The sequence below is a fragment of the Topomyia yanbarensis genome, chromosome 1, assembly GCF_030247195.1.
Source record: "Topomyia yanbarensis strain Yona2022 chromosome 1, ASM3024719v1, whole genome shotgun sequence".
NCBI classification, from domain to species: Eukaryota; Metazoa; Arthropoda; class Insecta; order Diptera; family Culicidae; genus Topomyia; species Topomyia yanbarensis.
The window spans coordinates 163460988-163473331 of record NC_080670.1 but is presented as its reverse complement, the minus strand read 5'-3'; the positions used below and the strand labels follow the sequence as shown (position 1 = coordinate 163473331).

At 39.7% G+C, this 12344-nt stretch overlaps 1 protein-coding gene and 1 long non-coding RNA gene across 2 annotated transcripts; one reads left to right on the top strand and one right to left on the bottom strand.

Annotated features, from left to right (window-relative positions):
* Positions 1 to 212: 212 nt before the first annotated feature.
* Positions 213 to 2699, bottom strand: LOC131679603 (pyruvate dehydrogenase [acetyl-transferring]-phosphatase 1, mitochondrial). The gene is made up of 4 exons (XM_058960345.1): positions 2335 to 2699; positions 1658 to 1966; positions 1305 to 1596; positions 213 to 1242 (listed from the first exon to the last, which is right to left on the bottom strand). The coding sequence occupies exons 1-4, from the start codon at positions 2464 to 2466 to the stop codon at positions 566 to 568; spliced, it is 1410 nt and encodes a 469-aa protein (XP_058816328.1). The 5' UTR covers positions 2467 to 2699; the 3' UTR covers positions 213 to 565.
* A 5986-nt stretch (positions 2700 to 8685) lies between these two features.
* LOC131679614 (uncharacterized) lies at positions 8686 to 11487 on the top strand. Its single transcript, XR_009303845.1, has 3 exons — positions 8686 to 10923; positions 10979 to 11056; positions 11121 to 11487. It is a non-coding gene; the product is annotated as an uncharacterized LOC131679614 (long non-coding RNA).
* The last annotated feature ends 857 nt before the right edge of the window (positions 11488 to 12344 follow it).

Sequence of the window (12344 nt, the reverse complement as noted above, 5' to 3'; positions counted from 1 at the left end):
CGCATTCTGTCAGGCAATCGTGTCTATTTCAAGCCCTTAGTAGTTTTCGTACCCAGCAAGGCTGGCAACAAACAACCATGAACTAAGTGAACTTGAGATATTAAACTGCTAAATACTAAGGTTTGAAAATATCTTATACAATACGATCTGCAAATTCTTCGAACCTGCAGGTACTGAAAGGGGAAAAAAACAAAGAATTTGTAATTTTCGAGTCACCTCCCATAGGCTTTTATTATCATCATTTTCAAACAGTTGATAAACATGGATAATATATTGAGCGAATATCAAGACATAGTAAAAGATTAAAAAAAAAGACAAACGTAGCTATCTGTACACTCTCTATATGCTTTACTATAAATAGAAGCTATTTGACTACAAATGAAAAGCGCGAGTTTTCTCTTTTGCTGTACGCAACAAGCGGGTACAAACGATAAAAAAGCACACACGACACAACAAGCGTGTTTTTCGAAGGTCCTATCACCATCTCGTTTAAAGTACTCTACCTCCGCCACTAAATGCCATTTATTCGCCGCTATCCGACTTCCGCCGGTTTCGAGAGTTGCTGCTAGGTAGGGCAATTTCTAAGATATTCCGAATCAAAGTACACCACCGTGATGGTGATGTCATCTCGGAACAATCGAACAATGTCTTGGGGAAGGGAAAGCATGTGCGACAGCTTTGAGTGTTCCACTCCATACTCGGTCCCACCCAGAGCGTTCCGAATCAGATGTGTCGCGGCATTCCGATCCAGTGGTTTCTTTTGTAGGCCCGCCTTGCGAGTGCTGAGCATTTGACTAATTTCCCTGAACGTGACGTCGTGCTTGGGCAGTTTCAGTGGTTGCAAGAAGGCTTTACCGTACATGTGCTCACCCACCAGGTGGACGGTTTGCATTGGGCTCATTGTGTCCCAGAGTCCATCACTTGCGAGGATCAGGAATTTATCGCGAGGTGTCAAAATGTGATGCGTTATCTCCGGACATGCGGTCAGATAGGGCGGTGTGATATAGAATGGGGCGATTACCTGCTCGCCGAATTGGGGCACAACCAGTTCCTGGAGCTGCTGACGGGTCCATTTATATCTGAAATCGCCCATAGCACGAAGCGGAGCTAGTTGGCCAAGAAGTCGCTCTCCACGAATTACGGTATCTCGTTCGGTCGCAGGATGTTCGTTCAACAGTCGCCGGACTTCACTGACGTTGTCCGAGTTGTGTTCGTTCGTCAATTTCTTAGCAACCCATTGACCTGATGAAAAATGGAAAAGTTAAATGGGGTACATTCAAAGCAATCGTGTTTGGAGAGCAAACCTGTATCCGTTACGGTACCCAAAACTGCCGAACAATCCCCTACGGAAGCTATATGAAGGTGAGGACCATCAATGTGAGCTACGACTGCAACAGCACCACTCATTGCTACAGACATCGTTCGTAGGCTAGGATTTTCCACAGCTTCCCTGGATAGATCTTGATCTAAACGGAGAAACGCATTTTCCAATACTTGATGCATCTGGAAACCAGCCAGCGTAGTATTGGTAAGCTCATTAGCGAACACCTGAAAGCTACGTTCGTAAATATCTCTAATTTCGCTGACAAACTCCAGCTGTAAAGATCAATTAACACTTCAATTATCGTCCAAGCCTTACACCAAGCAAAAAGCAAACCTTATCGTTGTGACAATTAATAAAGGACTGACTCTGTGCCCCATTCAAGATATGCTGTTTCAGGTCATCGGGCGGAACCAGGGATGCAGCGATATAACGCATCAGACGTTTGCTGATAACCTGGGAGCAAGCCGGTCCGGCATGGCCATCGAATATACCGAGCAACAGACCAGAGGTGTGCACGCAACTTCCCTCGCTGCGAGAATCTTCGATCGGAGAGTTGGACGCTAGTTGGTTCGTGTCGTAGCTTTTGACGGAACTGCCCAGAAACTCTTGCGAGTGTTCGTTCCCCCGCAGGACGCAGTTGACCTAGTGGTGAAACGAGATACGATTAATGTTCTTTTCAACAAAATATCGTCGAAACTTGGACTATTTCGGCAAATTTTGTAGCCCTTTTCCTAGCGAACAGGACTAGTGGCATGGATCCTTCCTGGTCAACGTACAACCCTGTACCATTCCTTCTATACCACAGGACCAGGAAATAGTTAAATGCGATTTTCTATCGATTAGTACTGGTTACGCATTTCGATTAACTAGCTAAAATAGGTGAGAAATTCTACACAACCAGCCCACCGTGTTAATTCATTTAGTAAACATCGTTAATTTTGACCTCGAGCCAAAATGTTAGGTTAAATCGATCAGATCCATTTAATGCCCATTAATCGACTTATGCTTACATCGTACGGTGATAGTTTTGGCGGTCCAGAGGATTGTCGTCGGGATACGGCCTGATGAAAGCTACGGTGGCTGGTAGCAACGGACAGTAAATAACTTCGCAATACCACAAGTCGCTGTGAAAAATTAGGCATATTGTAGTATTTCTCGGTTCCGCTACCCTCTACTACAAAAATCGGGTAGCAATAGGTGTTTTCTCTCTACGACTGAAGTGCGGCAGTAATTGCGCTCGTTGGATGCATAATTTGACTGATTACGAAAGGCTGGTTCGACTAGACTTTGACAAAGATTTTCGCGATTTAAAAACAAATTTTGCACTGATCACGACACGCAGCATAAATTCCTACTGCGGGTCGACTACATAACCGATACATAATCGAAAATATATAAAGGGCAACTTTGACAGTTTGAGGGGCTGCTCGATGTAACATGGATTGGTATCGCCGCCGGGAACTCATAAATACACGGTAAACCTCGGAAAACTTATTTTGGATTAAAGAATTTCTTTTTAGAGTAAACGGCAAGAAACGGCGGGTAACCTAAACTAGGGTTACATTGCGCATCTCGAAACGAAAGGTATATTGTATGCAAGCTTGTATGAAAAAGTCGATTCGAACTGGTTCCATAATGTCGACCCTGATAAAAATTTAAACGTTAGCCTATTGATTTTACACATAAATTTTTGCAATTAGCGGTGGCATATAGACACTATTTGCTGGCTCATAAATCTAATGTGTGTGTTCACAAGAAATATTAATTTTACATTCACATTTAATAACTAAAAGGCACATAATACCCGATTCTATAACAGTACGCACATAAACTTATGTATGGGCATTCATATTTTATACAGTTGACACATAGAAGGTATGTCTTGCGTTGACGTACACTCAAAAAAAAGTAAACGTTTTTGATTTTACACCTAGTTTTACACATAGATTTTTGCAATTAACGGAGGCATATAGACACTATTTGCTGGCACATAAACCTAATGCGCGTATTTACAAGAAATATTAATCTTACATTCACATTTCATAACTATTAGGCACATAAAACCCCATTCTATAATAATATGCACATATAACTTATGTGTGTGCATACATAGTTTATGCAGTTGACACATAGAAGGTATGTGTGCGCGTGATAACAATAGCATTTCTTCTTCATATGAATTTTAAGCGGTTTGAAGCGAATAGAATTAACGTTTGGTTTTTTTTTCAGTGTATTTTCTGCAATAATTGACCAGGAGCTGTACATCCACACGCTCATTCAAAACTACTCAAAATTTGAGTTTCCGCTACTCAATTCTAAAAACCGGGGCAAACTGTCAAAAGATGGGTATCGATTTGAGTAGAATTGACTGAACTTTTGAGTAACCATGAGATTATAAACTATTTGAGTGAAACAAAACTTACTGATGCACGAAGTGGAACAGCCCGCACAAAAAAATTGAAAATAGATTCAAATGTTGATTCAACAGCAAAAGAATCAACGAGGAGACATTCGGAAAACTAAAAGGTAAGTTTTCACAAGTATGGTTTCTTTTTTTAAATAACATACTTTATTATTTTGCAGATCCAGTAGCACGAGCTCCTATTTACAGGAAAAAGGAGGAAGGACCTCGGAATAAATTTATAAGCATCGTATTAACAACTAGAGATGCAGGTAAGTGGAATTTTATATACAGATCAATGCGTTTGTTAGTATTTTTAAAAATACAGATCGGTTAAATTTCATATTTTGTCTTTGCGTAAAAAGTACCCAAAATTGACATTTTGTACCCGAACTCAAAACTGAGTAAGTGAGGAAAACTCAAATTTTGACCATGTACACTTTTTATGGAATTGAGTGGCTGGTCACTCACATTTGAGTTATTTTCAATGAGCGTGCAGTGGTACTCCATAGCAGTCACATTTCGGTGTTGGTTCTTTATTCAGCAGAAAGGTGTTTTTGATTCGTGTGTTCTACCCATTACCGGTTATGCCGCTATGTCCTGGAATTCAAGGGAGTCGAATAGGTTTGCGCTGTGCTGACATTTCTATCTCTTGTGTGCACTGATCTTAATCTTAATTGCACAGAGTAAACGCTACAATGATGCGGGGGGCTTGATGTTCTCGCTATATCATTGGACTGGCTCCGACTGTATTATTGGACCTATCAGTGTGAAATATCGTGCATTATCGTAAACAGCTCAACAGTAGTTTTTTGATTATTTGTCGTACTATCGCAGGTGGATAAGCAGTTATTACAGTTTTGCTTATATCCCAAACAATTGATGGTTTTGCCATTTTCCACTCCTCCTTTTTCTGGTAAGCGTATCTATTATGGCCAGTGCTGTACTTCCTGCGTACGCTTCAACGTTCGTCAAATCAAAAAGAGATCGTTGTTCAACGGCCTTTTTCCAGCAAATGTAAGGCAATCCGTGCGAGAAAATGTGCTGCTAATAGCTCGAAGGGAAGAGTACTCGCTTCATCCATGATCGATTGATTATTATGCAGCAATGTTTGGTCTCCTCTGCTCACTAAGTCAATGCCGTATTTTTTATAGTAAGGTTTAAAAAATTAAAGGGTTGTGTACAGGACACGACCACGGTGACATTAAAAATGTAGCTTTTTTCAAGAGCGTGCAAATGAATTTTATCTATCACACATATCGACTCACGTTCTTGCTCACTCGCTTGTTTTCATATGTTACAATTTGCTATATACCCTCCCCATTAAAACATAATTTATTGAAAGTCATTTAACGGCAATCTATTATTACAATTAATCAAGTATCTCACTAGGTGATTGGCATTATTTGGCTGATCCATCTAGTAAAAATAGGCTGGTCTGTCCAGAAAATTCTCCATGAAATATGAAATTTCATTTTCTATTTAAATTTTCAATAATGTACTAACGAACTTACGTAAACAATCTAAAGGTTAAGTATTTCTTGATCGATTAGTGGTTGAACAAATGAAATTATTTGATAAATTACATTGTTATACAACGTTCGCACTACCAGTTAAAACGGGTTTTTATGCTATCTTGGTGACATTTTTCTTGTTGCTAATTATTATAACGTGTTATAACTCTGTAGTGTAAACATTGTATTATTAAACCAATTCTGCAGCGTTTTATGTTATATAGGTGTTTTATGTGTTAATACGACTGACATAATTATATCTTCAGTACAGCGGTTTGTTTCATAATTTAAAAGATTTATTTTAAAATTTAAATTGGTATACCCAACCGTTCTATTTGTTGTATGTATAGGGCAGGACAGATACTCTGACTGCATACACTGGGAAAACAATTTTAAATCCAGTAACGCTTAAGACATCGCTTGAATTTTAATCGAAAAAGAACACCCCGCTTAGCTGCTACTGGGACAGTAAGTTCTGTTTTAAAATTTTTGTGCAGTATGAAACAAAAGTGTTTGAAATTAGAAAACAAAAAGTTCTGCTGGGAATGTGATTGTTTCCGATGCAATTACACTCAGGTTTTTTTACGCGGGCGATACAGACCGCGTTAATTTCAAAATCCGCTTAAAAATACCGTTCAAAAAACCACGTAAAAAACCTGAGTGTACTCTCCTATATAACCTGTATAACCGAAATATGAAACATATGAAAGCCAAAATGCTCTTTACCCTATGCTGCTACAAAGCGCCGTAAACATGGATTAACAAGTTACAACGCACACGCAAGCATAAAAATAAATATATTTTTTTCAAGCGCAACACTCTCAAGCAGCACACATAAGTCGCATCCTGCCGTATTGAATTAAATCCAAACCACCCCACCCGCCCACTTTGCAAATCATTCTGTGACGCCGTGCTGGTACCCGAAAAATCCGCACACGGCCACCACTGCCGAAAATGCATAGCGTCTACCGCTTAGTGTAGCGTCCAGAGACGCTACAGCCATGATCTTACCCGTTCGACATAAGAACAAAAACTGATTCAAACGTGTACGCGTCACCTCTATTTATAAACTAACCGTATATGGTTTAGTCGCTTAGGTGCGAGTGTGTGCAAATGCCAACGTTGCCGAAAATCGATAGCGCTTATTGCATCGCCCGGAGACGATGTTGCTCGTATGGGATATTAGCAACAACTGATTTAAACGGACATGCGTCGCTTCTATTTATGACTTTTCGTGTTTGATTGAGCCACTAAGGTATCCTCTAATGACGGCTGTGTCTGAGAAATCTGCCTCACGAATGGTAATTTTCCCGTTTTTCGTGAACTTTTTAATTTTATCAATTTCCAAAAGTCTACTTTTATTGGGGAGATGTTAAATTATTACCAATATTTAAGATAGGTGTTTCTGAATCGATTGGTGTATGAATGATTAAAATCCATCTAGTAATATCGGAGTTATAAGCGTGCAAACCTTACATAGTTTCGTTACATGGGAGATAGTTTAGATTTTAGAATGATACCTAGCCCCAGATAGTGGAGTAAGACATTTTTAATGTCAAAAGTTTTAACTCACTTTCTTGCCAACAACTAAAAACACTCCTCACTCTTTTTTCGTCCTTCTTCACCACGGAAATATATCAAGAAATTACTTCGTAGGAGGGAGGGGGTTTTCGTTGTGCTTTCTTTTTATCCTTATATTTTGCTCACGAGTTTTTCGCCGCTATCTCGGATAGTATACTCGTCACTACTCTGTTGGCCGCAAAGGAGTGACGAAGCATATCCAAACCGATGCAGGTACTTCCAGAAGCATTCATGCATGGACAAAAACAGCGTCAAATGGAAGTTCACCTCTACATGCTTTCTATGTATCCACGGTGACACATTTGAGATGAGTCGGTGGGTCCACCTTCCTTCCTTTCTACATCAGCTTCCGTCAACGTCAACGGAACGTTACCATTCCGTCAGGATAAGTTTAATACTTTCCTGTTGTGCCCGTTCACACGTGCCGTACGTCAAAACGTTCCGTGCCGTTGATGTTGTGTGTGAATGCCTCCATTTAACTGCATGTAACTTATCCTAAAGGAACGGTGACGTTCCGTTGACGGAAGCTGATGTATCGTCTGCATCGTCCTTAACGCAGAGCTGGGGCATTATGCAACGAATTGAAAACTTTTTTTTTTTCTTTAGGTCCAATCTGCAAATGAGAGCCCTCTTTTTTCGCTTTCTCTTTCGATTATTACCACGGAACCACAAAACTTTTTAAACATTTATCGATATGTTTCGAAAGATCAAGGTTTTTACTAGCTTACTATGCATACAGTTGATGGAAAAACAGGATGGTGACCGAGTAATTCGCGGAAGAGTAAGTAAACAACGAGAGGCTCTCTTTTGCAAATTGGACCTATTGAATAAAAGTCTTCAATTCGAATCGACTTTTTCATACAAGCTTGTATACAATAAACCATTCGTTTCGAGATGCGCTATATCACCCCTGATTTTTGGAACAACTTGTTTACTCATTCAGCCCTTCGTTATGCAAATTTGCAATATTATGAGAGATTGGCTAAGCGCGGTGTTTCATAAAGCGCGGCCGTTTCTTTCGATCAGGAAAGGCCGCGTGAAATTATGGGAGATGCGCTACCCTAATAAACATCTTGTACAGCGCAAATTCGTTAGTTGGGTCACGACCACGCCCCAACTAGCGAATCGTATCCGTTAATTGGGGCAACTGACAGCTGACAAAAATTACCCAAGGGAAACGCTGATTTTTTTGTTTTCTTTCATAAAAACAAACAGAAATATTTTACAATTCACAAAAGTTGGCTGTTTCCTTCCAGTTTAAAGTTGTTTTTTGTGACAAAGTATGTCATTAGTGCTCTTTTTGCCATCAATTATTTTTTGATAAATTCCTTCACATAAAACGGGAAATGGATACACCGTCGTGAAAAAGCCGATAAAGCACAAACATACTACGTTACCACTAGCTAAAAAAGATTGGATAATACATCAGAGATGACCTTCAAAAGTTACTAAACTAACGTCTCTGCGACACAAACTAATTGATGCTGAATGGAAGAAGCGAAATATTTAACACATTTATTTCACTAAAATCATTCCGAAATATGAATTCAAAAAATAAAATTCCATTGAATTTCAAAGTTTTTTTCTGGATCGCCACAGAAATCAACCAATGAACCCCTTGAAATCAAGGACATTCAAACGTCAATCAGTTTTTGACTTTCAGTTTTGACAACGACACGACCTGAAACTTCATGAAACCTTTTGAAGAAAAAGTGTGCGAATAGTTTACCGCCAGTTACCAGTTCATTGAGTCACCCCCCGAAGCGCCAAAAAGAATATTTTTTTCAGCAACACTTCTTTGTTTATTTGATCGACTGTTGCTGTATAGCAACCAAATTATGTTTACATCGTAAACAATTCGTATGAAAGAAAAGTTTGTGAACAAAAATTAGCCTCGTTTCTTGCAAAAAGGTACAAAGCTTCCTTTGGAGAAAATTGCAATACTATAATAGCTGGATATTTCCTAGCAGCAAAATTTCATCTCGAATGATGTTTTTGGGCCTCAAAATTTACAGTGAGTTGAAAAGCAGTTATCTTTGGAAGATGAAAAAAGGTGGCAGCCGTCAGTTTCCATGAGAAAGTACTTGTCACCAAGTCGATCATTTGCGACATCGAAGGTACTGCATGTTCCACCAGCTTCATAACGGACGTTCTGTATCCCTTCGTGCTGAAAAGTTTTGTATCGTCTTGAACTATAGTGATCGAAATTTACTATGTGGCTGTGTAACTCCAGAAGCGGAACTCCAGAAGCACCATCTGTTAAATCATGAGAGAAGTTACACCGGAAAGCATCCGTTCCTATGCAACGTTTGTGGTAAAGGATTCAAGCGTGAACAAAATTTCAAAATGCATCTCAAAATCCATGAAGGTGTTCGAACACACGTTTGTTCTGCATATGACCAACCATAAAAACATTCGCACTTTTCAGTGTGAACAATGTGGCAAGAGTTTTATTCAGCGTACCTCGTTGCTGGCGCATTTGAAAGGGCATGGTTGCATCGATGTGAGCCTTGCAACACAACCTTCATTTCATCCCAGAAATTCACGGATGACAATTTAACCCTTTATAAGGCCGTGAAATTTGAGCAAGGAATCAATACATATTATAATAGAAATCAAAGTTTACATCATTAAATACCCCTACGAATTTTTTTCGCTAGAGAAAATAATAATCTTGGTGGCAATATAGTTGCCACTGCCCGCGAAGCCCAAAAACATTTATGCATAATTGCCCCTATCAGATTCGAGAATGTCCATTAATTATACATACAAAAATTTGCCGCATTATCATCGATTAGATTTTGTGATATTTAAAATGTCGTATGGATTTTTGAAAAAATGGATTGCATAGTGTTCGATTGGGCATCTGCCACTGCGATCAGTATGACATAATTGTTTAGTATCCGCTGTTTTTTTTTCAATGCAAAGAAATGTCTAGTAAAATTTATGAAATGGCTAATTTTGTTTTTCATTTTAACAGAAGTATGTGCATGAGAACATCAAAAGATATTTTCTCATAGTGACAAATATACACCTAGATGTGTCGTATAAATAAGAACAGTATGAGTATAATTCATCGGTAAACAAAATAACTAACAGAATCAATAAAAATTGTTGGTGGCAATATAGTTGCCACTGCCCGCGAAGCCCAAAAACATTGGTGGCAATATATTTGCCACTGCCTTAGAGGTACGAAAACATATTTCTAAGCAATCAAAAAGGCTCTTCTTAACTGTCGTCCGTTGATGATAAAAACGAGTGCTACTGAATCGGTGTTTGCTGCCTTAAGTACCTTGATTCTTAAAAAGGGAAGTAAAAAAGTATTCGGAGACTAATCAAGTGATAATGTCGGGTTAAGTGACTCATTAGTGGCTTTTTTTAAGGAAGTTCAGGACAAAAATATAGGTTTTTTCCATAAGTGCGCGGTAATATCAGACAGTTTCCCTGGCAGCCAACAGTAGAGCAAGGAAACAACGCAATTAGTATCAGATATAAAGACCTTCTTGACTACAAACTTTGAAATAACAATAATCGAATTTGACATGAAAAATAAATCTTGTTAACGTCTGTCTCTACGTGACTTTATTGCGCAAATAATTATTATTCATTCAATAACGTTATCACAGCGAGAGCACAATATCTTGGATAGCATCAACGTTGGTTTGCCCCCAACATAAACAGCTTTATTCTGTATTACGATGGAATCGACTCGGGATTGTCGGATAAATTGCAGCTAATATTGTAACCCTTAAGTGATGACAGCGACATAATGTTGAGGTGGTGGGTTTAGTAACTAATTTCAAACTTACGCCACCCCGAAGTTTAGCTCCCGTAGACGGGGTTCAAATGCTGATTATCTCTCTGATTAGAGCTTAATCATACGATATAAGTAGACCAATCAGAGCAGGGCACGTGCGTAACTCAATAGTATCGTGTGAGAAGTTCAGAACCTGAAAGGGGTGCTTGCCGACGCGATATACACTCCAAGATCACTTAACGGTGAAACCCTGCGAAGGTCGGATAGTGTTCGAGTTAGTGTGGCTAGCAGCCGAAGAAATAAGTAATGCACAAGCAGCAATTCATGTAACTCGAGAATTGACCAAGTGAGTCTAAAAGCTAGCTAATAAGAAAGTGCACCGTAATTAATATTGGCGGTAGAATATTTTAGGATATTCGTCACGACGAGACAGTAGCGCACATAAAAGTTTAAAGAACAGTCAATGCTGTTCCAGATAGGTAAACCAGTGCAAGCAATCACAAAGCATAATCAAAACTTGAAGCCATCCGTTTTCGCCTGAAGAACCTTCAGGCGAAGGTTTTTTTTTCTAGTCAAAAAAGCGGAAAAGTCCCTCCGATCCACATCGTGCACGTGTCGATCATCCTCATCAGCCGCCGTTGGTCGGCATCACGGACCTCGCTGATTCGAGTAACGCTCCTGCCGCCATAGTACGCCGTCGAACTCCGGAACCCGTCGAAGAGCGAAAAAACGGTGTGGGACGCTCCTTGGTGACGACCAAGTCGAAGCATAGAATCCCGGGCTCGAATAGCAGTACCTGAATAGTACTTGGACCGACTAGCAACATAAACGGCGGAAACAAACAGGTCAAATCCAACTAGAAATAAGTGAAAGGGTTAAATTATGTCTAGCCAAAAGAAAATAAACCGTCCTGTAGACATCAATAGTCCTCGTTTCACAATTCGGGCAATCATTGGGTAGAGGGTAAAGATTTTTTGGACTGTATCGTTGAATTCATTTTCCTGTAGTTGGAGTTGGTTGTGGTAGTTCGTACCTGACCTGCCCTGAGAGGTTTAGCCGGGCTGGTAAACACATGCTCCATCGCAGTACATCCTTGAACTGTACTGGCGCTTAAGCGGGAGAGTTCAGAAGGGTAGTTTGCGGTAGGGCCTATCGTTTTGCTGAAATAGTTAAATACTGGGGATTTTGTGATTGGTGACCGTCCCTGCCGCTTCACGCGTTTGGTTCGCTGGGACTATCTTAACTGTTACAATATCGTTTGCGGATGGATTTTTTCCAAAAAATCCTCTTCAGTGACTTACGTGTAGGATTAATAACGCAACAAAGTGTTTGGAAGAATCTGCAATCTTCCACGCAGACTACAACATTCCGTTACTTAAGACACCGGAAATGATTCAACTAATTAAATAATTTTCGGGAGGAATTTCTATTTTTACTGGTTTGCGGTATATTTTGTTGTCAATATTTTTTCCCTGCGTAACCATTGGTTGCCACAGGTTGTTTGAAAAATAACAACGGATTATTCAGTGTTGCTAGTTTCATGCATTTTCTAACTTAATGTCACATTTGACATTACCAGTTACCTGAGTCACTGAGGGGTAGTCCGATTTTCGATACAGTTTTGGAATGCCAGTGTCTAGTCGTGTCGTTGGTTTTGACATAAGAGTGTCTTTTAGTTGGGGCATGCCCCAACTAGCGAACACCCAACTAACGAACAGCCCAACTAGCGAACACAGCCCAACAACACACTAACGAATTTGCGCTGTA

What these genes read in the sequence shown, in the direction of transcription:
- LOC131679603 (XM_058960345.1), bottom strand. Translation starts at nt 2,466, where the DNA reads ATGCCTAATTTTTCACAGCGACTTGTGGTATTGCGAAGTTATTTACTG. An exon ending in TTAATTGTCACAACGATAAG is followed by an intron (nt 1,597 to 1,657) that starts GTTTGCTTTTTG and finishes TGATCTTTACAG; the next exon opens with CTGGAGTTTGTCAGCGAAAT. An exon ending in GGGTACCGTAACGGATACAG is followed by an intron (nt 1,243 to 1,304) that starts GTTTGCTCTCCA and finishes ATTTTTCATCAG; the next exon opens with GTCAATGGGTTGCTAAGAAA.